Here is a 26,604-nt window from a genome sequence, read left to right as displayed (position 1 = left end):
TTAAGGTGATTAATAATTCAAGGGTTGACAGATTAATATCAGCTGAAAGTCCTAGTCAGAGTCATAAACAAAGCACGTGCCAGTGGGCACCAGACAGCCTGAAGGGAAGGGTAGGGGCTGCAGATCCAATAATACTGTCTGGAGGTGAGAGATAGGAACAAAGAGCCAAGGCAGGGGATTGGTCGTTTTTATAAGATGCCTGTGAACTCGAGCTCAGGCGAGAGCACCTTGAAGGCGATAGTTACCCTCAGGAGAGGCATCATCCTTCCTCCCAACCTTCTAACTAACTCCAAAAGAAAAGCAAGGGAGAAGAAGGGCCTTGAGCTCACCACTAGATCAGGGTGCAGCTGGGCAACCATGTGGTTCTCCATCTGGACAGCCTGACTGTGGGGTACTCACTGGAAATCTCTGCCACAGTATTTACTTGGTTCCCAGGCACTCAGTAGTTGTCTCCCACATAGCCTCGGACAGCTCCACACCGCCTTCCTCACTGGAAAACCAATCTACTTTCATATCAGGATCCTCAGTGGACATCCTGGTGACTTGGTGTTAGAGGACCTCAGCTTCTGCCCCAGGGCCTTGATGCACTCACCCACCACTGTCACAGGAGTTGACACCAGATGGATGGGCTGAGCAGAGAATCGGGTATGGGTTTTGGAATGCATGGAAAGTGTGGCACCTTCTAAACAGGCAAGTTAAGATATGGCGCGATCTTCCCTACGCCGCACTGGCTCTCTGAGTGTGAACGCAGAAGCATGGGATGGGGGCTAACCACGGGGAGAGACACAGAGGAAGCCAAGAACAGGAAGCAAAGGCGTGACAAAGATGACAGTGCTCAGTCACGCTAGGAAAGGAGAAAAGCAAACAAACGAGGAAATAGGAAACAGGACCCCAGTGACAGTGTCGAGAAACTGTGAGCCCAGCGAGGGGGCAATGACCTGGGGAGCTGAAATACTAGAGGAGACAAAGGTGGTCCCTGAGACTGGGATGCTCTGGGCTGCTATTTAGAGGGAAGCAGGTTTGGGTAAACCACATCTAGGAGTGTTACAGTGACCATGACCGGAAGAGGGAAGGAGAGACGAAGGAAGGAAGGAAGGAAGGAAGGAAGGAAGGAAGGAAGGAAGGAAGGAGGGAGGGAGGGAGGGAAGGAAGGAAGGGAAAGGAGGACATAGAGGGAAGGGAGGGGAGGAGAGAGAAATGAAGGAGAGGGAGGAGGGGAGGGGAGGCAGGAAAGAATGAACAAAGGGGCAGAAAGAAAGAAAGGATGGAGGGAGGGAGAAAGGGAGGGAGGGAGGGAAGGAGGGAGGCAGGGAGGGAGGGAGGGAAGGAGGGAGGGGAGGGAGGGAGGCAGGGAGGGAGGAAAAGAGGACATGAAGAAGACCAGGAAGGGAGGAGGAAAGAATGGGGTAAAGAGAGGAGATGAGGAGGAGGGGAGAGGGAAGGGAGTGGAGAGAAGAGAGGAGGAAGGGGAGGAAGGAGGGAATGGAGAGAAGAGAGAAGTGGAAGAAAGAAGGAGAGAGAGGGAAGTTAGATAAGGAAAGACTGAAATAAAGAATGTCTAAATGTTTTAAAAGTCTATTTGATGTTAAATTGTTTAATCCCATTTTCTCAGAATTCCTTCAAACTTTAATGTGGCCCCACCCTGCAGGCCACTCCTCAGCATCTTGATGGACCTCGCAGAAAGGACACAGAAAGCACAGGCAATTATTAGGGTGAAGCCACCCACTCCCCCTGGAGCCGAGAAATTCAAAAAGCAAGATTTATGCTCCTGTCTGAGGGAGATGTTATCAGTGTTCTCGTGGTTTGGCTGACCCCCCATAATCACTGGCCCGCGGGGACGTGTGGAAACGTCCGCGTAGCCTAATCTTATCCAAAGCAAACCCAACCCGGATCTTTATCTTAACTGGCAGATCCACACACAGCTCTCCCACCAATCTCAGACTCCACAGTTTTCTTCCTCTTGGCGACAGTCACCGCTTCGTCATGCCTCTGGGTTTTATGTCTGTGCAGCTTGCGTGGTCTGATGACTCCCTGAGTTCCAGACTTCATCCATAAAGTAGAGCGCTGTCCCCCACGAATGCTAGCACACATAGTTCCCTTCACTTCTAACTGGAGGAGCCCAAGGCAAGTCGGTGTGTATGGCAGGTCTAGGTGAGCAGGCTGTGTCCTGTGGGCTCTAGCAGAGTCTCTGCCCTCAGGAAGGCTGTGTGAGGAGCAGGCCATTCTGAATGACAGCCACTCCTCTGAGTCTGGTTGGTTGTATTGTTGTTCCAGCCTGTAAACAGAAAGGAAGTCAGGACATTTTACTCCCAGGGATGATTACAGAATTATACATTTCAACATTTCCTGGGTACTGTGCTGTCTGGTGTGCCTGGAAGCTTTGGTTAGTTCCACTTTGTAGGGATGTGTGTGTACATCTGTGTGTATTTTTGCACACGTTTGTGGAGGCCAGAGGTTGATGCCGGGTGTTTTTTTCAGTGTCTCGCCACGCCACTCTTTTTTATTATTGTTGAGACAAAGCCTCTCACTGAAGCGGGAGCTCGGTGACTTGGCTAGTCTCGCTGGCCAGCAAGCTCCAGAGATTGCACTGTTCCTGCATTTGAACATTGGGATTAGAGGCCTGAGCTCCAGTTCCGGGGAGGCCGAGCTGGCCTAGCCAACTTCCTGAGCTCCCATCCATGGAGAGACCGAGACCGTCTCTAAACAACAAGGCAGAGGGCTCCTGAGAAATGACCCTTGCCTATGTATCTTCCTACCTCCCTACCTACCTACACACACACACACACACACACACACACCTTTCATATAGGTACACACCCAAAAAGTTATTTATGGCTGTTTAGTAGGCCTGCTTTAAAATGAAGAACACACACTTGACTCCAGCGCCTCCTAGCACCCTCAGAGACACCTCATGGGACTACAAAGAGGGCTCGGTGACTAAGAGCACTGGCTGCCCTTCCAGAGGAACCGGGTGTGATTTTCAACACACATGGCAGCTCACACCTGTCTGTAACTCCGGTTCCAGATCATCTGACGCCCTCTTCTGACCTCTGCGTGACCTAATGCCTCTTGTGTCCTTGGCCAGGGACCTACTGCCAGCAGAGAGAGGTGGAGGCCATCATGGAAGGTGACGAGGATGACAGAGGCTGCTGCTGCTGCAAGCCTGGCCACCTGCCACACCTGCTGTCCTGCAACGCCGCCTTCCACCTGCGCTGGCTCACCTGGGAGATCACGCGCACACAGTACATCCTGGAGGGCTATCGCATCATGGACAACAATGCAGCCACCATGCTGCAGGTGTTTGACCTCCGCAGGGTGCTCGTCCGCTACTATGTCAAGGTGTGTTGTGCTTCCCAACACTAGGGGTGGCGCCTAAGAAGTGGGGAGAGGGGGTGAAAGGCAGGGTTCCTGAAAATCTTTCCACAAAGTGGCATGAAAAGGTTTTTCCCAGATTCCCAATGAGAGATGCAGTCAGGCTTGAGGACCTCTTCTTTCTTGAAAAACACAACAGGGCTTTGTGTTAGCCTAAGCCTGGGCACAGCAGGCTGGCTACAACCTTGACTGTCCGTTTCCACCACAGCAGGGGTGCTTGTTATGATGGCCAATTTAAATGCCCAGGGTGCACCAGCAGGTCCGTGTTAGAGTTGCAGATTACATTATTAGCTGCTGTGCAGATGGTCCAGTTTAGAACCAGAGTTTTAGATTGGAGATGTAGCTCAGGTGACAGAGGATTGCCTAGCATGCACAGAGTCCTGGGTTCAATCCCCAGCACTGCATGCAACCTCATGTTGTGGTTGGTGTACATCTATAAGTTCCAGTCCTCAGTAGGTGGAGGAAGGAGGGGCAGAAGCTCAATGTTACATAGAGAGTTCCAAACCATCCTACAAAAGGTCCTGTTTCAACATTCAATCCAAAGAGTCAGAAGAAAAATGATTTAAAAAAAAAAAGGAGAGAGAGAGAGAGAGAGAGAGAGAGAGAGAGAAAGAAAGAGAGAGAGGGGGATGGGGAAAGAGAAGAGGAAGGGAGGAAAGGGGAAAGGAAAAAGACGAGAAAAAAAATGTGCAGCTTGGATGCCCTGTGGAGAAAAATGCGGTTCTCATGCAGATACCGAGTGCTGGCCTGGGCTGAGCTGTATTCTAAGGAAAAGAGACCAGAAGGACAGGAGGGGACAGAGGAAACCCATGTGAGGGACCCTATGCTGGGGGAAGGCTATGAATGATAACAAGCCTACTAGGGGCTCCACAATTTAGTGCTGTCCTGTGGGGTGTCTCTGCAATCGCCAGGGCCAGGACTGTCGATCAGTGTGAGGAAAGAAAGAAATTTGTCAACACGACTCAGTAGCCAGTGTTAGTTCCAACTTCTAGAGTCTGTCTGGCCCCGGGCCATTTATTTTAGGCATGTTTAAACATAGCACAGTTTTGGAAAAAAATGTCCCGGTGATAATTAACTCAATCCTCTGTATACAACAAAGCTTGCTACATGGTAGCATTGAAACTTTTTTCAAAGTCCATATGACCTCTTCCATAAGGGTGGATTCTATTGACTGAGAAACAATGCTCAAGATGAGGGTCTAGGGAGGAAGAGTCTGGGGGATTCAGGTGTACACTGGCCCTGCAGATAACACAGAAGTCCCCAGGCTATTAGCCACGTCATTCCAAGTTATCTGGGCAGACTGGCTATAATCTGTTCTTTTGAAGAGGCAACCCTGTGTGTTTAACATTCCTGGTTTCCCTAGTGATTATCTATGATTGAAAGGACCTCATGCCCTCTACACTGTGCTGACACCAAAAGGTACCCATCAGAGACCTTGGACCCTACCAGCCAAAGCCGTCTTTGATGAAGACAAAGATGTCTCCCCTTAGCCTCCGTGCCATCTTTCTAGACCCTCCACACTGAGGCCTGATAAACCAAAACAATGAGGTCTTCCTGGCTGCCAGACTGGCTATGAGATCTCACAATCTTGCTTGCTTTCTGCAGAGCATAATATACTACATGGTCACGTCCCCCAAACTCCTCTCGTGGGTCAAGAACGAACCCCTGCTGAAGTCCCTCCAGCCCTTCGCCAAGTGGCATCACATCGAGCGCGACCTTGCAATGTTTAACATCAACATCGACGACGACTACGTCCCGTGTCTCCAGGGCATCACACGGGCGAGTTACTGCACCGTGTTCCTGGAGTGGATTCAGTACTGCGCAGGGAAGAGACAGGAGGTAGGAGGGGGCCTGGGGCTGAGCCACTGAGGACAAACCTACACAGCAAGGGTCCTTAGCCTTCTCTTTCTTTCTGCACTCCAGGGTAGACAATAAGAAAATAGAGGTGAAAACACTTACTTTTTGAACAAACGTTCAGTACTGAAGCAAGTAAATGTTTAGTACTTAATTGGGAGATAATGGGGTTTGTCTCCAGCGACAGAACGTTGAAAGTGTCTGTCCCTGTAAACGGGGTTCAGGGTCAGTATAGTTTAAGTTGCTAGAGTAGCAGCAAGACGTTAAAATTGCATTGTATGTGTGTGTGTGTGTGTTGTGGTTGTGTGACCCATGTCAGAAACCCCAGTGCTAGTGAGGTGATGCTGAGACAGGAGGATGGCTGGGGACTTATTGGCCACCAGCCCAGGATCAAACCAGTGAGTTCCAGGTTTAGTGAGATACCCTATCTCAAAAGAATCATGTAGAATGTATGACTATGGGTATACACACACACACACACACACACACACACACACACACACACACACTAATAAATTAAATTGAATAAATTTGTGTTTGGAAAGGCTTTAATACTCAGCACCACCAACAGAACCAAACTTTTAAATTTTTGTTATAATTTTACTTTATTTGGTGCCTGTGAGTGGGCACAGGCATGTGGAGGTCAGAGGTCAATGTCAGGCGCCTCGCTCAATCACGCCCCACTTCAACAACAGTGGAAGTGCTGTTGGGAAGGTTGTAAAACCTTTAACAGGTGGAGCCTCATTAGACTAAATGTATCACTGGAAGCAGGCTGTCTTAGTCACTGTTCTTTTGCTGTGAAGAGACACCATGACCAAGGCAACCCTTATAACAAGGCATTTAACTGGGGGCTTGTTTATGGCTTCAGAGGCTTGGTCCATTATTACCATGGTAGAGGGCCTGGGGGTCCACAGGCAGACTTTGTACTAAAAAGACAGCTGAGAGTTCTACATCCTGATCCATAGGCAGATGGACAGAAACTGGGCCTGATTTTGGGTTTTTCAAACCTCAAAGTCATCTTCAGTGACTCACTTCCTCCAACAAGGCCACACCTCCTAATCCTTCCCAAATAGTGCCACTCTCTGGTGACTTAGCATTCAAATATATGGACCTATAGGGGCCATTCTTTCCCAAACCACCACATAGGCTTTGAGGCTTTATGTCCTGTTCAGGTTCTGCTTCTTGACTGTACACATGACCAGCCACCCTCACCTCCTTGCCCCCATGCCTTTCCTACCATGAGGAATTTTGCCTCTTCTGTGGGCCAGAATAATGCCCTTCTTCCTTAAATTGCCTTTTGTCAGAAATGTCATGAGCATTGAGAGAAGAAAGTGGTATGTGCTCTCCCCATGTGTGTCTTCCCATGTCCGACCACGGGAGAGACTGCCTTGGACAGCAGCAGACTCCCCTCTCCGGGGCCACTTCAGAGGTGCCCAGTTAGCTACAGTGTCTGCCTACAAACCTGCTGCAGCCACACACGTGAGAGCCCGGGTGACAGCTGGCTTCACATCCTTGTTCTTTCAGCTCTCCAAGGCCCTGGACCCGGTGGACAGCGATGAAGACTCACCTCTGGTGACACTTTCCTTTGCCCTGTGCATTCTGGGAAGGCGAGCTCTGGGAACAGCTGCTCACAATATGGCTATGAGGTACCAGAGAGACAGTTGGGATATTTTAGGCTTGTGCAGGTGCCTGGGGTTTGTGTTTGATGGATTCTGCCAGTCATTTTTTTTTTTTATTTCAACCTGGCCTGTTTGCAAGCCTTTGAGATGCATCTTTCCTTGGGAAATCAGGTTGGGTCTGCAGAATGTTCCTGGTCATTGCGAACTTTAGACTGTTGCATTTGGAAGTATTACTATGGGCGGTTGGAACTCAGGGGTCCCAGGTCTCAGACCTTCTAGATTGTAAGGGTTGGGCTAAGATATAAGGTTTACCTAGTGTGCCAGAAGCCCTGGGTTCAGCCCCCAGCACTGCATAAGCCATGCATGGTGACAAATACCTGTAATTCCTGCAGTGTGGAGGAAGAGGAAGGGTCAGAAGTTCAAGATCATCCTCTGCTACATAGTGAGTTCAAGGGCAGCCTGAGAAATATGACACCCTATATTCAAATAAAATGGTTGCAAGCCTCCTTATGGATGCTTACCTGGTACCTAACAAAGTTGGTATTTGGGAAAGGTGAATCCCTATCATTATTCCCAGACCCCCTTTCACCCTCTGTCCCCTGAGCAGGGTGTGTCACAGACAAGCTGTGCCTGGGCCCTGCTGTCCCTCTTTTCCAGCTAAGATGCTCTAACTGGGGACATCCACCCCCACCTCAGTCACTGGGCATCAGTGGCTACTGTGTGGCTTCATGTTTGTTACTCAGCTCTAGAGAAACTGAGGCAGTGGGGGGCAAGGGGGATGCAAGCTCCTGACTTACAGGGATCAAAGTGGATTGTCAGCTAAAATCACAATCTTGGTGCATATTTGAGTTTAAAAGACAGGAGGGGGGGGAATGGGGCCACAGGTAGAGTTCGTGGTCAAGTGTTTGCCTGGCATGTATGAGAACTCTGGTTAGCGTCCCAGCACTAGAGGAAATGAGGAGGCAGGAAGGCAAGAAAGAGCAAGCCCCGGAGTTGCTCAGCTAGTCCAGTGTCTACCGTTTCCTCCCACCTGTTTAGCTTCTGTGTTGCCCTGTCCTGTGCCGCGCTGTGGTGCCAGAAGCTGCCTGGGCATTAGCTGTGTGATGGCTCAAGTGTTGTCTGAGCTTAGGAATATTTTAGCTTTTGGAGTGGCACCATGTTTTCTCCTGACCACATGGATCCTTTCCCCTGGCATGGTTCCCACCATGCACCCTCAGTGTCCGGGCCACTAGGGCGCACGTGCCTCCCTCAGCTTCAGCCAGCAGGCCCACAGGACAGCATGAATGCTGACAGAGGCATTGATTGGGAATTGTCCCCGACCTGTCAGTAGCTCTCTAACTCATAACGAAGAAATGAGGTCTGGGAAGATGGCTTAGGACAAAGTACTCACACGGCACGAGGACCTGGGCTCAGATCCCCTTACCCACTTCAGAACCTGGGTACAGTATCACACATACCTGTACTGGGATATCCCAGTGCTGGGAGGCAGAGACAGGGGGATGGGGGTGGGAAGTAGAGTTTCTGGATCCCTTCACTTGCAGGGAGGTTCCTGCCCTGAAGGAACAGCAGGGCATTCTGGGTGTTCTTCACCACCTAGGAACAAGCCAGGCTCCCCTAAAGGAATATTTCGATTTTAGAACACACAGGGCTCTAGCATGTCCCTGATGGCAATAGTTGAAAGCCACCATGGAAAGGCACAGATGAAACAAGGTCAGGCTGGTCATAGACTATGTTCAGGAACTGTGCTGGACTTTTTTGGTTGATTGGTTGATTGGTCTTGGTTGTTTTGTCTTGGGATTGTGATCTAAAATGCCCATGAGGTGGCACTGGTCACCTGGCCCATAGTGTTGGGTGAACTGGTGTGCCAAGAAGGTGACCACGACAACAAAGCCAATCAATGTCTTGTCTGTGGCTGCCCCAGAGGGAATGAGGCACACAGGAAGAGAGCTCACTAGAGTCCTGGAGCTGGCATCTTGAGCACTGGATATCCCTGTGGCTGATGAGTTAGGCCAGAGGACACAGCGGTGAGTCGCCTCACTGTCAGCCCCCTCAGCGGCTGCACTGCTCTTGCAAAGCCCGGATGTCCCAGTGTGAAGGGTGGCAGTGGAACAAGTCAGTCCTGGGCCAAGCCTGACGGGTCAGTCCTGCAGAAACTATCCCTGAGACAAAGCCTAAGGTCCAAGCCCAGCTAATGACCCTGGGCAGTGACCCCTTGCCCGATACTGGATGACCCCAACTCTAGGACTGGTCTCATTCCCTAATGGGCCTAGGGGTTTTCAACGTTGGGGCTCTAGCAGTTCCTTGGGTGGCTGTTATCTGAGTTGATTTTGTGCCCTAGACATGGACAGATGTTTCCTGTGGGCCCAATCCCAGGGATTGAGAACCACCACGGAGAGCGCACAGGGTACAGCCAAGCCAGGTCAGCCCGGGATGGCCTTAGTTTTTGCTCTCGTCACTATAATTGGAACGCCCAGGAGAGCAAGTTCAAAAACGGAACGGTTTGTCTTGGCTCATGGCTCCAAAGTCATCACGCTGCAAAGGGCACGGCAGGGCTGGTCGGAGAGGAAGAGGAGCAAAGTAGTAGCAGGAAGGGGTGGGGTCAGAGCCAGATGTATCATTCCTGCTGTCCCTGGCTATTCTCCCTCTCCCCTCCCCCTCCCTCCCTCCTTTCTCCTCCTCCTCCTCTTTCTTCTTCTTCTTCTTCTTCTTCTTCTTCTTCTTCTTCTTCTTCTTCTTCTTCTTCTTCTTCTCCTTCTCCTTCTTCTCTTCCTCCTCCTCCTCTCCTCTTCTTCTTCCTTCTCTCTCTCTCTCTCTCTCTCTCTCTCTCTCTCTCTCTCTCTCTCTCTCTCTCCTGATTCCCCAGCATCCTGGCTCCTGGCTCCGTGATGAGACAGCCTGTCTTGCCCGCCTCCTTCGTGGGCTTCAGATGGGGTTTGGTCTCTGAGACAGACAACCTGACTGTGCCGTGTACCATTCTCTCACAGCAGTGACAGCCCAGATCCAGCTGGGTAGGAGCCTGTCATTTCTTAGCCCAGTCAACGTATGTGTGCATTCCTGTGCCTGATGAGTGTCCGTGTGTGTAGATGCCAGGGAACAACTTCGACTGTCCTTCTCCAGGCACCAGCCACCTTTGTGCCTGGGCTTCTCCCTGTGCGCCCCAGGGATCCACCTATCTCTGCCTCCTAGTTCAGGGATCACAACTGTCGATGACTACACTGGCTTCTCAACAGAGGCTTAAGAGGACAAACCCCAGTGACGCTCCAAATCCAAATGCACTGCAGGCATTCAAGAGGTTTCCAAGCCCCTTGCTCCCCACTCTGCCCTGCTTTACTGCAGGCTGCTTGCGGGAGACCTTCTTCCTCCTTGTGACCCCCATGGGAAAAGCCAGTTATGAAACACCTCCCGGTAGAACTCTTTGCTGTGTGAGGTCAAGGGGGGTTTCCCCATGCCAGAGGGATTCACTCGGGCTCTGGTTCATGTGGAGGGTCACTTTAATAAAATACCTATAAGCACGGCAGTGTGTCATTTTCTCTGAAAAGCAAATCGACAACCCAGGGTAGCCTGCTGAGCCTCAGATGGGAGCCTGGGTGTCTGAGTAAGGGGGAACAATGGCCTGCGGCTGAGCAAGCAGCAGGCTGAGGCTCTTGGATCTGTGGCTATGATAGACCCTCAAATCTTGTCCTATCCTGGTCCCACATCTAAAAAAGCATTTCCTCTTACACTGAATGTTCAGTGTGGTGTCCCTACACCTTCCTGTGCTCAAGTCACCCATGACTTAGCAGCTCCTCTCTGCTTTCACAGTTAGCGTCTTTCCAGCATGGGGTACCCTCAGATGTTCCCCTGGAGAACAGATGGGGGCATCACTCAGGTAGGGAAGCCTCTGACCATGGCACCCGTCTGCTTGCAGTTCCTCTTAGCTCCAGTGGCCTCTTGGCCTCCCAGGAGCTTGCTGCGGCTTTCAGCCCCTTGGGAGTGCTTGTTCTGCAAGCAGACAGTCCTTTGGGAAAGGTTACTCCCTAGATCTCTTTCCAGAAGGTTCTAGATTCCTCCACCTGAGAAGGCCCTGGCAGCTCCCATTTCCCCTGTGCAAAGCCTCTGAGTCTTCCTAAAGGGAGTGCAGGATGGAAATAAACAGAGGAGGCACACACCACAGCAAGGTGCTGCATTAGCATGCAGTGGCCATGCGTCTCTGATGCATAGGTCCCGTGCATGGTATTGAGACAAAAGTCCTCTCATTCAGTCGTGTCTTACGCCTTCTGTCCCAGGCCAGCCCTGTCCAAAGTGCTGGATGCCATGTTTGCCTCACCCTGCATCTCGGGGGCATTAGAGGTCACCATGAGAGGGCACAGTGGAGGAATAAGGGTGAGGGAGAGAAGGACTATGTTTCCTTCCTGTCCCCAGAATACAGGACACATTGTTTTCCTGAGCCCACTCATTGTGTTCACTCAGAAAGGCCCCGGCCTGGCGTGACACCCTGTCCTTCACTCAGGTGACACTCAGAGACAGTGACAAAGACAGGGGATGGAACACAGCAGGAAAGCAATGCAGGACATGTGTGGTGGTCTGAAGGAAAATGGCCCCCAAAGGGAGCGGCACTTAGGGGGTGTGGCCTTGCTGGAGTAGGTGTTGCCTTGCTGGAGGAAGTGTCACTGTGGAGGCGGGCTTTGAGTACTTATATATGCTCAAGCCATGCCTAGTGAAACAGACCACTTCCTGTTGCCTGCAAGATGTAAAACTCTCAGCTCCTTCTCCAGCACCATGTCTGTCTGCATGCTGCCATGTCCTGCCATCATGATAATGGACTAAACCTCTGAACTGTAAGCCAGCCCCAATTAAATGTTTTCTTTATAAGAGCTGCTGTGGTCATGGTGTCTCTTCACAGCAATAGAAACCCTAACTAAGATGATATGAAAACCTGAACAACCCTGGCAGAGCGATTAGCCACCAACCTTGGCCTTTGCCGCATGGCTGCCTCTAGAGTCATGAAGGAAGGGTGGCAGAGGGGACAGTTGTGCTCTGATAATCTAATAATCCGTGCTTGGGTGACATTTGACTATTTTTTCCTCTCTGTATATTATGATAGAATCCAATTTCTACTATGATTAACCCAGCCCTGAAATTTCAAGAAGAGAAGTAAGATACTGGTGAGGGGAGATATGCGTGGTAGAGCCAGTGAGGCTGGGGAGGGTGAGCCTGCTGTCCTTGCTTTCTGGTGTATGTGTCTGGCCTGTTCCAGGCCGGAGCTCCGTTTCCCGCTCAGAGATTATGTCAGTGGTTCCTATGGTGATGGAAGATGGCCTTCCACCAAGGCACCAGCCTCGCTGTGGGGCCAGGCATGGGGGTTCTGGGAAACATCCAGAATCATCTTCCTTTCCATGCTGGGTCAGTCCAAAATACAGGAAGATAATGCGTGTGTTTGTGGGTGTGTATGTGCAAGTGGTCATACATGCCCTGTTTGTTATCAGGTACCATCTATCTTACTTGAGACAGCATCTTTCATTGGTCCAGAGTTCACTGGGTAAACTACACTGGGTGACCTGCTAGAACCAGGGACCAATTCTACCCCTGCCTCCTCAGCATTGGGATTGCCAGCACATACCACCATACATGGCTTTTTTTTATGGGGTGCTGGGAACTCAGGTCCTCACGCTTGTGTGGACCAACTGAGCCATCTCCCTAACCCCAGGAAGATAATCCTTAAACCAGGAGATGCAGACGATGGTGGGATGAAGGGATCATGAGCTCTGTGCGCACCCCACAGTGATGTGACTGTTTTGCAGCCTGGATTCATTTCTGTACGGGCTGCACGCCCTCTTCAAAGGTGACTTCCGGGTCACGGCTCGAGACGAGTGGGTATTTGCGGACATGGACCTGCTGCACAAAGTTGTGGTCCCCGCCGTCCGGATGTCCCTGAAGCTGCACCAGGTAAAAAAGCCACTTCTGAAAGAACAATAATCTGAGTCTGCCCCCTTAAGTCAACTTCCCACCCACCGTGAGGTGAGCAGCCTCCTCCTCCATCCTCCCCCCAGGGAGCCCCACTATGTGGTTGTCTGTCTCCTCACTGGCCTAGAATCAGTTCAGCCAAGGGGTATGGCATAAATCTTCGTTTACCATGGGCTCAAATAGAGAACTCTCCCCTGTAAGTTTTTTTTTCAGTTCAGTATTGGGTTACAGTGAGAAGAAAAATAAGAAATGTGGGCCTGGGCGAGGCCTCCATCAGTAATGGGCTTGCTATCCAGGCATGAGGATGAGTCTGAACCATGGAACCCAGGGAGAAAATCTAGGTGTGTTGGTTTGCTTGCAATCCCAATGCTGAGAACAGAAAGACAAGAGGCTCTTTGAGGGTCACTAGCCAGCAATCTAGCCAGGCTGGTGACCACTAGGATCAATGAAAGACCCTATCTCAAAACAACAACAACCAAAAGAATGTGGCTAGCGACCAAGGAGGACACCTAAGGTGACCCTCTGTCCTCTACATATGCAGTCACACACAGTGAACACATCAAAGGAGAAAGTCAATAATGCAGACTCCATCTCCTTCTGATGTATATTACATGCTCAAATAATAATTAGAATGGTAAATTATTCTATGTCATCCTCAACTACAGAATAAGACCTTGTCTCAAAAAGAAAGCCACAGAAATGAAGTAATAAGAATATAGTCTTTGAGCTAGGTGGTGAGGGTGTACACCTTTAATCCCGGTACTGGGGAGGCAGAGGCAGGCGGATCTCTGTGAGTTCGAGGCCAGCCTGGTCTACAAAGCAAGTTCTAAAACAGCTAGGACAATTACACAGAGAAACCCTTTCTCGAAAAACCAAAACCAAACCAAACCAAAACAGCAACAACAACAAACACCCCCCCCCAAAAAAAAAATCTGGTACCTTTTTTCTGGAAAGCCTCAGAAATCATCCAACGCTAGCTTTGGAAACAGTGGGTGGTCTGAATAAACCTGACATTGGCTAATGGCCATCTCCCCCAGGAGCATAGAGGAGGAGGTTCACTAGAAAGAGGGGAGCTGACCTAAATGTCACAGAGGCCTGAGAGACGCAGCTCTTTCCTGGGCACGCTCCACCTGGTTAGGGACAATGAGTTGAGATGCCCTCAGTGCCCAGCTCAAGATTCAGTGACGAGGGTACAGTGGGGAGCAGGGAAATGAGGCAAGCACGTGGCCCCAGAGGCCACCGCAAGTCCCCCTCTGCCCTTGCCCAGAACCAGCAGCTCTGGCCTCACTGAGCCCACCTGGGCTCTCCCTACCAGGACCAGTTCACCTGCCCGGATGAGTATGAAGATCCGGCCGTTCTCTATGAGGCCATCCAGTCCTTCGAGAAGAAAGTCGTGATCTGCCACGAGGGAGACCCAGCCTGGAGGGGTGCGGTGCTGTCCAACAAGGAGGAGCTGCTGACCCTGAGGCACGTGGTGGACGAGGGTGCTGACGAATACAAAGTCATCATGCTCCACAGGGGTTTCCTGAGCTTCAAGGTCATCAAGGTAGGTCACGTGCCCTGATCTCCAAAGGGGAACAAGAAGACAGAGAAGGCAGTTGGCACTACTGGTCCCTAAGTCAGGAGTGCTAGCCAGCAGCCGGAGGCACCAGAGAGGCAGCCTGAAAGCCGTGGAGCCCTTGTGGTGCCCTCCTGAGAGAACCAGCGTGTGGGGAGGATCTACCAAACTCACAACACGGTTTTGTTTTGTTTTTAAGTATCTTAATGTTTTAAGTAATTTATGATTTAGGACATGTGGTCCATGGGCTGCAGGTTGGACATGCCTACTTTTCTTGGATTGCCCGCTCCTGGGTTGAAGAGCCCTCCTGCCCGCGACCTCTCTTTGCATAGGGCTAAAAGAAAAATCTTACTTCCTTTTTCTTTTTCCTAAGTTTCCCCCATGAGAATGACAACATTTTCAGGAGTGAGAAAAGGGCCCTCAGCCAAGTAGTTATACCCCCAGACTCTCCCAGAACCACACTCACTCTCCGTGGGTTAAATCCCAACTGATGGCAGGGACCCCTGGACTTCTCCGCGCTCCCACCCCTGCCTGCATGAGGGCTGGGACCCCTGGACTTCTCCGCGCTCCCACCCCTGCCTGCATGAGGGCCGGGACCCCTGGACTTCTCCGCGCTCCCACCCCTGCCTGCATGAGGGCCGGGACCCCTGGACTTCTCCGCGCTCCCACCCCTGCCTGCATGAGGGCCGGGACCCCTGGACTTCTCCGCGCTCCCACCCCTGCCTGCATGAGGGCCGGGACCCCTGGACTTCTCCGCGCTCCCACCCCTGCAGGTGAACAAGGAGTGCGTGAGGGGACTCTGGGCAGGGCAGCAGCAGGAGCTCATCTTCCTGCGCAACCGCAACCCAGAACGTGGAAGCATCCAGAACAACAAGCAGGTGCTGCGTAATCTCATCAACTCCTCCTGCGATCAGCCGCTGGGGTACCCCATGTATGTCTCCCCACTGACCACGTCCTACCTGGGAACCCACAAGCAGCTGCAAAGCGTCTGGGGTGGGCCTGTCACACTGGACCGTATGAGGACGTGGTTTCAGACCAGGTGGCTAAGGTAGGACTTCCCAGAGGCCTCTGCCTGGGCACTAGGGAGGAGCGTGTGGAGCTGAGCTCTCGGGGGCATGATGATTATGGTCACTGTTGTCTTAGACGAGCCGACCTGCTGTGCCCAACTGACCCTCGACAGGTCATGTGAGAGAATCAATGGGGAGTGTCATATACACGGCCACGTTCCCCACTCTCAGGTCCAGGTCATGTCTGTCCTCTAATTGGTTTGAGGGATAGAGGGTGCTTTTATTTATTTTATTTTGTTTGTGTGTATGTTATGTGTATGCCAGTGTGTGTGTATGTGTGTGTGTGTGTGTGTGTGTGTGTGTGTGTGTGTGTGTATGAGAGAGAGAGAGAGAGAGAGAGAGAGAGAGAGAGAGAGAGAGAGACTGTGCCTGTGTACAGGTAAGTATAGAGACCAGAGGACAACCTTGGGTATCATTCTTATTCTTCAGGTGTCACTCACCATTGTGTGTGTGTGTGTGTGTGTGTGTGTGTGTGTGTGTGAGAGAGAGAGAGAGAGAGAGAGAGAGAGAAAGAAAGAGAGAGAGAGAGAGAGAGAGAGAGAGAGAGAGAGAGAGTTGAGGCATACCCACACATGTGGAAAGGAGAAGACAACTTTGTAGAATCCCTTCTTTCCATCTTGCCAGCATCTAAGACAAGGCCTCTCACTGGCCCTGAACCCACCAATTAGGCTAGACCGGCTGCCCCGTGAACTCCAGGGACCTGCCCACCTCCACCTCTCCAGCACTGAGACCGCACGTGCACACCACCGTACCCGGTGTTTAGACATGGGCTCCGCAGGCTGTCTTCAGGTCCTCAGGCTTGCACTGCCCAGCAAGCGCAGCTGTCGCTGGCTGCAGAGAGAAGCAGGCCTGAACCTTCAGGCCTGTCACTCAGTGTTGCCTTCTGCCTTCTGCAGTAAGGAGTCTCTGGTTGCCGGGGTATTCTGAGCATCACTTGGGCATGGTAGCACTCCTGATGGGTTCCCATGGAAGGTTCGGCCTGATGCTTCCTCATCCTGGCATGCTTATTTGCTTATTAGACAATGAGCCCCTTTCTCACGTGCACTCCCGGGGCGCTGTCCCCCTGGAGGGAGTGCCCTTCCACCCAGTTCATTCATGGCTAGCGGGGATAGGCAGGGTAAGTTAGGTGGCACTTGCTATGGGAATCCAACCTGCAGAACCAGAGCTGTGCAAAGCCAGCCAGCTACACACCACGTGGTGACACCATCTTATGCGATCACTGTCCTTAACTGATGTCACTGTGTGGCCTGGGATTGTACGAGAGATGTGTGCATGAGACCCTGACGTTCCTGTCCCTCCCACAGGATGAGAAAGGACTGCAGTGTGGGCCAGAGGAGCGGTGGCAACATTGAAGATGTGGATGGTGGAGCAGGACCAGCAGCAGGTGGCGGGAATGCCCCCAATGGAGAAAGCCGGGACAGCAGCTCAGAACAACCCAGGAAAGGAGGCACCCAGCAATGGGCCTCACCCCGTGGAGGGGGTCACAGGACAGGTGAGTGTGCCCAGGGCTGTAGGTCCAATATCACAGAATGTACTTTCTAATCTCCAGGGCCTCTTGGCTGCCATCAAGGAACTTAGGGTCAGCAGTGGCTGTGGCGCTGGAAGAGATTTACTCGTCATACCCTCCGGCTGGCTGGGTCCAGCTCTGCCCATTCATCTATCCGTGGGTTCTTTACCTTTGGCAGTCATTTGATGTATGTCTTCCTGACTGTCCGATACTCTGTTCCGTCTGTCTGTCCCTCTCAGTGCTGTTCCACCATAGGCATCCTGGGTGTGTCACGTTGTAGCCACAGACCTCTGTGTTGTCCTTCTCTGTCAGGAGGCTGCCCTCTGCTTCTTCCCACACGCTCTGTGACAGCATTGCAAGGCAGAGAGAATGCGGGTGGAAGGATACACACAGAGTAAGCAGAGGAAGGGATGAGCTGAATCTAAACCTTAAAACCCTACTTCTCCTAACCATGAAATACACTATACCAGATGGACAAGGCTCTGCTGTTGGCCAGGAAATGGGGGGACAAGGGCTCACAGAAGACACAGCCTGGAGAGACAAAGGCTCTGGCCTGGTTGCTGATGCTCCATGGCTCTGCCCTGGGCCTCCTGCCAGTGTTTCTGTCCTTTGCCCTCAGCTTCTCTTTCTTTAGCTTCTGAAAGCATTTAATAAGCACCTGTGAGCATGCTTCCCCTGCGGTTCCGCACCAGAGGGGCCGGGAGGGCAGTGCCTACCTCCGGAGCAAGGTGGGGTTAGGGAGACAAAATGCAAGATTATATCAATGTGACTGGTTCACTGGGGGTAGGGTGGTGACTGAATCATGAATAGATAATTCATTAAATAATTGATGGATAGATAATAGATGATAGACAGATGATTGGGAAGATCATAGATATATGATTGTCACAATAATAGGTAGATAACAGATAGTAGGTAAATATATAATGGTAATAGATGATTAGATAGATAGATAGATAGATAGATAGATAGATAGATAGATAGATAGATAGATAGACAGATAGATAAGCAGGCAGGCAGGCAGATAGATAGATAGATGATAAATACTTAGATTGAGATAGTTGCCATGGTAGCAGGTAGATAGATAAATATTACAGATCATAGGTAATCTAGATGGTATATACGTCAATAGACGATCAGAATATATTAGATAGCTAAGGAAATTTTATATTTACACACATATATGTTATATATGTGTATATATAGAGAGATGATAGGTAATAGCTACATTTATAAATAGAAATAGATGATAGATGTAGATAGATAGATAGATAGATAGATAGATAGATAGATAGATAGACAGATAGACAAACAGACAGATACATAATAGGTGTACAAATGAGGAAAGTGAGGTGGGGACTACAGAGAGGAGGCAGACGATCGATAGCAGGAAGATGAGTAGGTGGGTGATTGAGAGCACAGAGAGAAGCAGGTGAGCAGGGGTGGGTAGAAGGCAAGTGCAAGGGACTGCAGCCAGCTGCTCAGAAGCGAACCCAGCTCCACCCACCCACCCACCCGCCAGCTACTGCCCGCCTCAGCCCAGCATAGCACCTGAGGCCTGTGGTCCTCATTGCTCCCCTAGCCTCTGATATGATGGACTAAACATGCTTCAAGGACACGCAGGTGACCTTCCAGATGGGAGAGGATGTGAGCACCTGCTCTTTCCTGTCCTTGCTGCTGACAGATCCAGCCAGAGTGAGGCTAGAGGGGTCAGAGTGTGCCAGAGGCCCGGCAGGCCCCGTCCTGGTGAGCGCCTTCTGTGGAGCAGTACCCCGGTCAGAGCAGAGCGGGAGGCCAGGAATTCAGATCATGCTTTGCTGGAGACCCAGGCTGTGGCAGTGGAGTCCCTGGCACTTATCGCCGGACCCTCAGGTGGGAGGTACAGGGACGCCGAGGGCCTGTGTTGGTGCAAGATATTTGGAAAGCTAAACCAGGCCTTGGTTTTTCATTATTGCTTCTTAAAATTCTTCTACCAAGTCTAGCCTAGCTCTGAACTTCTAAGTGAAGGAGGCATGCTGGCAAAATACCTCAGTGCCTGGGCTCCCAGCCCCTGAACCTAATCCGTCCTGGGCTGAGGGTCTCCTGGCCCTGACCTAGCTTGTAGTGCTTCCTGGTTCATGCCACATCCTGTGTGACCAATGCTCCTGTTGCCAAGGCTGTTTGTACACTGTTGCTCTTGGAGCATCCCATAAAGGCTGTACTTACACAGGCTCCTTTACATTCTCCGTGACTCTAGGCCCTTTGGGGTGCTCCGTCTTCCCTTCCCACATGGAGACACAGGAGCACAAAAAAGGCATTGCCCCAAGGTACCCAGTTAGTAAGCAGCCAGCCTGGTATTCAGATGAGGAAGCACAGCCCGTGAGCCTCTGATCTACTCACTGTGACCTCCCTTCAGCTGCGACCCGGTCCTATCCCGAGAGCAGTGAACCTCAGGACACTTGCACACTCCCAGCCTTCCTTCTGTACCTCTGACTACATCGCTACTGGCCTCAGCCTCGTCCTGTCCCCTGGCTGGCAAGGGCCCCACTTTCCAGTGATCTTCCTTCTGGTGGGTAGAGCTGACGCTATATTCCTTCTGAGGCAGTCCTTTCCCTACTGCGGGCAGGAACGGAGACAGGAACACAGTAGATAGCCCAGACCCCTCCCTATCCTAACAAAACGATGTGCCAAGGGAGCAGGCACGGCACCTGAGCAAGACACCCAAGCAGAGCCCGTGCCCAGCAGCCTGGGAGAAGAGAGGAGACATTCCCCTCCCGTTCAAAGAAAGGAGAGCTGCTGGCTATGGCTCTCTTTGTCACCCCCATGTCACAAGTTCATGGTCTTCACAGAGCAGCCTACGTGACTAACTCTGGATAGAGTCCATTATGGTGGGGAAGGCATGGCGGCTGATGCAGGCTCAGCCTGCAGATGGAATTCTGCATTTGGTCAGCCCTGTAGCAGGCTGTGCGCAGAAGGAAGCATGGCGGGGCTACAATAACACACTTCTTCCCAGAAGGCGCCAGCGCCCAAAGGTTTCACAGTCTCCTAAGACAGCGCAGCCACCTGGATGTCACACATGAGCTTAGGGGAGGCAGTTGCCATGCAAACCACAAGAGCTAGTTGTCATGTGATAGGTAGGCACGAGGTCACTCAAGGGTAGGGGACCTACCTGCGGGAAGGGCGAATAAAGGGAGTCACTCAGCAGTAGTGAGTGTGCCCCACTCCTGATTGGCAGGGCTCCCTCCCGTGTACCACTTCCCGTGACTGAGCTCATCCCCCATGCCTGCCCCACCCTGTCTTTGCTCCTTGCCTGGTTCCTGTCATTCATTCCAGTTCTGATACTTTGCCAGAATCCCAGAGGCCCGGTGTCTGTCCAGAGTCCTAAGAAGCAGGCCACCCCAGGCCACCACACTGAGCAGCCACTGCTGGCTTGCTGGGTATTTCACACTCATACCCATTGCCAGGAGCTCCACGTGCCAACCTCACAAAGCTCCCAACAACCCACAGTCATCTCAGTACCAAACAGTAAATGTCACAGCAAGGAGAGCTGGCCTAGGAGTGAGCTGGTGACCTACTTACACAGGTGGATAGAAGCCCATCACTGGTCTGAATCCCACACCAGAGAGAAGGGTTGCTATCTTATATCACTAAGGACTCACACCACAACCTAGCAATCCAGCTAGCGATCAAAGACAAAGAAAAAATAATGAATCAAGGAGCATAAATTTCATTATGTTTCCATCCAGGTCTGAAGGTTTTCCCTAGAAATGCTCAGATTTGATAATGCGGTCGTTGGAAAAAATAAGTTAATTGTAAATTAATGAGACTGAGCAGCACAGATGATTTCAGCACAGCTTGCTTGCTGCTGTTTAATTTGTAAAATTAAAATTGAAAAAAAAAAGGAGCAGCAGAATCCTGAAAGAATAGAATATCTGAGGTGTAAAGAGGAGACGGTTCAGTCTGAACAACGCTCGCTGCACAAGCCCGGGGACCTGAGTTCAGATCCTCAGCACCCACGTAAAAGCCGTGCGCATCAGCAGCCCGTCATCCCAGCACTCCCTGGGGCTCACAGCTTCCTTTGCAGCTCCAGGTTCAGTGAGGAAGCATGATCAGAACACACAGAATAGTGAACAAAGAGGATGACACCTAACGTCAGCCTCTGGCCTCCACACACAGAGGCACACACGTGTGCACACGCATGCGCACACAGAGACTGGCTGAAGCTTCAGCACTGGGGCGGTCCCTTGTCTTGCACGGACTCTGGACAGCTAGCTCCCTTTTGATGTTCTGTAGCCCCTCTCCCTTTGTTCTTGGGATCGGCAGAAGGCCCTGCCTAGTGCAGGCAGAGAACAGACTTGTGGGTGGTTGGCTGCGGAGGGTTTGGGACAGAGATTAGCTTTAGAAATCACAGAAGTTTGGCCTTTTCAGATTCCAAATAAACAAGCCACTACCCTTGCTCATAATGTTGATTCCTTCGGGAATCCCCCTTATATCTGACTGACTTCTTAACAGGAACCTTCAAGCCCAAGGCTATTCATTCCCCTGTGCCCAAGACAGAGATGCTGCAGGCCCCTCACTCAGTCTAGAGAGGCCAGAACCAGTTCTGGGTACATCACGCAGCGCCTCAATCTGAGACTCCCATTTTCACAACCTATAAGTAGAGGAAACCCATGAAGATCACTAATGAAAGTCCTTTGGGAACGAGCACACCACCATGACTGTGTCCAAAGTTATGTCAGTGAGGGGCCTAGGTTGTACAGCCAGCCTCCACCCAGTTCCAGTCTCTCTGGGAGGACTTGACTTTCTTGGGCACAGACAGAGCAGGTACCCACACACCACAGAGATATTGGTATATGTGGCCACCTGTGGCAATAATGCTCTGTGTTTAAGATCTAAAAATGTTTTATTTCTTAATTGCCCCATATTAATGAGGTACAGAGTGAAACTCTGATGTGTGCCTACTTTGGGAAGTGATCAACTCAGGGTAACTGGTATTTGCTGCCCCTCCCAAGTCTGTCATTTCAATGTTAGACTTTAGACTCTTCTGTCTATTGCTTTGAGATGCTACCCAACTGTCTTATTGTATTATTGAGCCCCAGCAAGCATTTCCCTCCCTTGGTTTGGTATTGGTTTCCTGGACAGCTAAGGACAATGGCCATATACAACATTAAAAAGATTTCATTAATCCGGAGGAATGATGTGGTAGTTTGAATGTAATTGGCCCCATAAGCTTATAGGGAGTGGCCCTATTGGGAGGTGTGGCTTTGTGAGAGTAGGTGTGGCCTTGTTGGAGGAAGTGTGTCACTGTGGAGGTGACCTTTGAAGTCTCTTATGTTCAAGCTATGCTTAGTTTGCTTCCTGTTGCTCGTGGGTCAAGATGTAGCGCTCTCAGCTCCTTTTCCAGCACCATGTCTGCCTGCACACTGCCATGTCCTGACATGAAGATAATGGACTGAACCTCTGAAACTGTGAGCCACTCCAATTAAATGTTTTCCTTTACAAGAGCTGCTGTGGCCATGGTGTGTCTTCACAGCAATAGAAACCCTAAGACAGATAGCTTGGTGGTTAAGGGCACGTACTGCTTTCACAGAGGACCAGAGTTTCATTCCTACATCAGGTAGCTTACAACTGCCTCTAGGTTCAGCTCCAGGGCATCTGACACTTTTGGTCTCCTAGGGCACAGCACTGAAGTGCTTGTGCAAACACACACACACACACACACACACACCGAGGGAGGGAGAGAGAGAGAGAGAGAAAGAAAGAGGATACACATACACAGAAAAACATTCCACTGAACACAATAATTAAAAGATATATTTAAAATAATTGAATAAGGTCTTGTGATGTACCTACATTGCTTCTGTGGTCTCCCAAAATTAAATTATACACATAAAAGCATTCTGATGATTTGTATTGGAAATGTTTTCAGAAGTTCATGTCTTGAAGCTGTGGCCCCAAATGCGAAGCCAGGGTGGGACAGTCAAGGGAGGTAAGCTCAGTCATGGAAACTGGCATAGAGGAGCTAAGCCCACCATCCCAAGATGCGGCTGTAAGGAGGGATTGGTTCAAGAGGGTGTTGACCTCACTGATGGATCACAATGGGAAGAGACCACCCTACCCCTATATTTATAAAGTACTTCTTTCAGGGTTCGACCAGGTACTCTGCTCTCTTACAGGCAGAAGGAAGGGCAGAAGCCAGTCTGTCCTGGCACACTCGGCAATAAGCCAGAGGCCACCTACTCTGAGCTCCTCAGGTCCCATTGTAGAGAGCCACCAAGCCTTCCTTCAGATGTCCAGCTCTGTGCACGAGCTGGCCCAGAGGCCTTCAGGAAGCCGGCTTTCCTTGCACAACTCGGCTGCGTCCCTGCACTCGCAACCACCTCCCGTCACCACCACGGGTCACCTGAGTGTCCGGGAGCGGGCTGAGGCACTCATTCGGTCTAGCCTGGGCTCTTCAACCAGCTCTACTCTCAGCTTCCTCTTTGGCAAAAGGAGTTTCTCCAGCGCGCTTGTCATCTCTGGACTCTCGGCTGCAGAGGGAGGCAACACCAGTGACACCCAGTCATCCAGCAGCGTCAACATTGTGATGGGTCCTTCCGCGAGGGCCGCTAGCCATGCTGCTCGGGTAAGGACTGCCCCAGCATGGGAGACAGGCAGGAGGCATCAGAGGGCCTGGGGATCCCATCCACCTGTCAAACACTTTTGCCTTCTTCCAGGGTAGGTTGATTTATAGCAGACAAAGAGTATCCCTAGCCTTTGGGTCACAAGTCCCACAGGTACCCCAACATAATTATTTCCATAATCCAGAAGCCCAGGAATGGGGAGAAGCCTCCCCTTGCCCTCTCTATGGAAGCAGGATTCCTTCCTTTCCATCTGGCCTGAGGGAGAAGAAAGGACAAGAGTAGGCACTGGAGTTAAACTGCCATGGACTCCCAGTTTTAAAGATGACCAACCACTTCCAAGTGGGTTCATCCCAGAAACAGAGTTTAAAAAGAGTCTATCAAATAAAATGCCACTTGCTCAGAATTCATGCTACTGACATAGAAGACTAGCTGGGGTTCATGCGTGAGAAAGAGAAAGATAGGCAGCTACTCAGGAATTCTCGTATGCCCTCCCTCTGTTAGGAAAGAAACAAAACAAAACAAAACAAAACAATGGGTTAAGGCAAAACTTGGGCAGATTTGTGTTTCCAGGCCAAAGAGAAGATACTGGAATATAACTTCAGGGTAAAACCATCACTTAATTTCTTTGTTTTCTCCTTCAATAAAAGAACACGACTCTCATTCCTTTCCCATCCCATCTGTCTAAACTTACTCTATGGAAAACTTCAAGGGTTCTGGCAAATTTTCCTTTTCTGTCTCTAGCAAGGATGCTTCAGGACTCTGAGCATCCAGAATCCAAAGGTTCCTGTGTAACTGCTGGGTTGAGCCTGCAGTAGCAGCATCAGCACAAGGGAGGGCTGGCTGGGTGGAGAGGGTCGACCAGGGCTCTCAGGGTGGCAGGCAGGCAAACATGGGACAACTCCCTTGGGCTCCCTTTGGCACGTTCAGCTCTTCTGAACAAAGTCCCACATTCAGAGGCCATGTAGACATGCAGCTTGGTGGCACATCCTAACCTCAGAGGCTGCCTGTCCATCCTGTGCAGCTTAAGAGTCTGCCTTTGAAGCCTGCAGCTACGCGGACCGCAGTTCCTAGGATGTCGGGGATGGGTGGGGTGACTTGGGCCATGCAGGCAGTGAGTATAGGCTGAACTGTCTTTGCTTCTCTCCTTTTTGAAGCACTTCTCTGAGCCATGTGAATCCACTGACACCCCAGAGCAAGGGCAGCTTCCAGACCCACGGCTGGCAGAGGCTGTGGCAGAGAACCTGGGGATGCTTTGCCGGAGAGCGAGCCAGGAGGACATGGGCCTGGATGACACAGCTTCCCAGCAGAGTGCCTCCGATGAGCAATAGTGGACACATTTCTGGTTGGAGAGATGGGGACTCTCTCCTGCTCCAGAACCACATGGTTCTTCCTGAGGGAAAAGAAGAGCTATTCTAGAAAACAGTAACTTTATCTCAGGTTCTTGGAAACACTCGCCTAGTGGGAGTCAGGAAAAGACATTGCGCCTCCTCCCTCAAGCACTGCACAAGAGTTGGACATTACTCACAAAAGCCATGTTATATCTTGAAACAACTAGAATGAGTAGGGCCCATGACTGGCTCTTTCCTGCTCTGGTAATAGAACAGCTGCATGCTACATTATTGGCATTTTACACATCACTGTCACCGTGAGAGAGAACTGAGTCACAGCCCCTGAGACCATCAGCAGGCCAGAGGCATCCAGGTTCGGACCAATTGCAAAGAGCCTCCTCCTTTATGACCCTCGCACAGTTGGAAGTGCAAACCATTCACCACAACCTGATGGTGCACTGGTCCAGGATGGGAGTTTCGGGGTGATATGCTCCTCCCTCAAGTTCTGGGCCACCCAGGACCCCTGCGTGCTTCCCAGGAATGCATGCTAGTCTTCCAAGCTGAGCAAGCTCTCCTGTATATGAGCACATTTGCACACACCTTTGTTTTAGGGATTAAAATGTTTACAATTCTGGCTGTGTCTGTCTACTGTCCTCCCTAAACACATTCTCTCTACTCTAAGAAAGACCTTTGTGGGGAGGGAAACAATCCCATCTGGGATAGCCCTACAGGACAGAGCAGAGGTACAGCCACCTGCTGAGAAGAGGGGGCGCCGCTCATCCGCTTTGCTTTGCCTGGACTTCTGGGATGGCAGTGTAAAAAGAAGGACTTGGTTTAGGCAAAGTGAAGTCTCCAAAGAATCTAAGATTGGAAAACGGGAGCTGCAAAGGATGGATATGGCAGTCCCTCGCCACTAGGAAGTAGGCAGTAATGTTTTGTGTGTGTGCACACGTGTGTGTGTGTGTGTGTGTGTGTGTGTGTGTGTGTGTGTGTGTGTGCAGATGCAGGTATATGCGTGTATGTAGAGACCTAAGGACAACCTCAGACATCATTCCTTAGGGTTTTTCACTTTGGTCTTTGAGGCAGAGCCTTTTGCTGTCCTGAGCTTACAGATCAGCCAAGGTGGCCGGTGTATCCTCTGCAGCGCTGGACACAAGTGTGCGCCGCCACAGCCACTCCTTCCTCACGTGGGTGCTGGGACCAAACTCAGGCTCTATGCTTTCTGGGTAAGCACTCTACTGAGTCATCTCTCCTGCATCTCTTTCTGTTGTTTAAGAATTAGCAATGGCGGAACAATACATCCTGTCCCAGGGCAGGAGACGGACAGCAGAGGCTGCCATCTGACCTCAACATAGGCACCGAGGCACGGCGACACCCATGCTGACACCAACGAGCGTGAGTGCATACAGAGGCATAAAAAAGGAATTAGCAATTAATGGCAGTAGGTGGGGGTGTGGTTGGTTGTTTTTACTCTGTACTCTTAGGGGGACCCACCACCCAGATCCCAAATAAATCCACGGAGGCTTATTCTTTTGCCGCTGAGCTTTTATCTTTATTTTGTATATGTTTTCGTTTCTTCTGTTCTGGCTGTGTGGCTGGCCCCTGATGCCCTCCCTCCTTTTCCTTCTCTTGCTCTTTGATCTTTCCAGATTTCTCCTCCCATTTTTTTCTCTCTGCCTGCCAATCTCGCCTACCCTTTCTCCTGCCTTAGGACTGGCTGTTCAGTTCTTTATCAGACTGATCAGGTATTTGAG

The 26,604-nt window shown here is 50.9% G+C and overlaps 1 protein-coding gene across 1 annotated transcript in view; it reads left to right on the top strand.

Moving 5' to 3' along the window:
• The window catches only part of Pcnx2 (pecanex 2), a 149,321-nt gene extending 123,837 nt beyond the window's left edge, over positions 1-25,484 (top strand). The window contains exons 26-34 of the mRNA XM_087900604.1: positions 3,086-3,339; positions 4,978-5,211; positions 6,751-6,872; positions 12,626-12,770; positions 14,104-14,334; positions 15,120-15,394; positions 16,718-16,905; positions 23,076-23,524; positions 24,677-25,484. Of these exons, the coding sequence (XP_087756730.1) occupies positions 3,086-3,339; positions 4,978-5,211; positions 6,751-6,872; positions 12,626-12,770; positions 14,104-14,334; positions 15,120-15,394; positions 16,718-16,905; positions 23,076-23,524; positions 24,677-24,850 (2,072 nt within the window). The 3' untranslated portion in view covers positions 24,851-25,484. The remainder of the gene's footprint in view (positions 1-3,085; positions 3,340-4,977; positions 5,212-6,750; positions 6,873-12,625; positions 12,771-14,103; positions 14,335-15,119; positions 15,395-16,717; positions 16,906-23,075; positions 23,525-24,676) is intronic.
• The last annotated feature ends 1,120 nt before the right edge of the window (positions 25,485-26,604 follow it).

The sequence above is a fragment of the Myodes glareolus genome, chromosome 22 (genome assembly GCF_982192425.1).
Source record: "Myodes glareolus chromosome 22, mMyoGla1.1, whole genome shotgun sequence".
NCBI lineage: Eukaryota > Metazoa > Chordata > Mammalia > Rodentia > Cricetidae > Myodes > Myodes glareolus.
The sequence above is the reverse complement of the archived record's forward strand: the minus strand, read 5'-3'. Positions and strand labels throughout refer to the sequence as shown.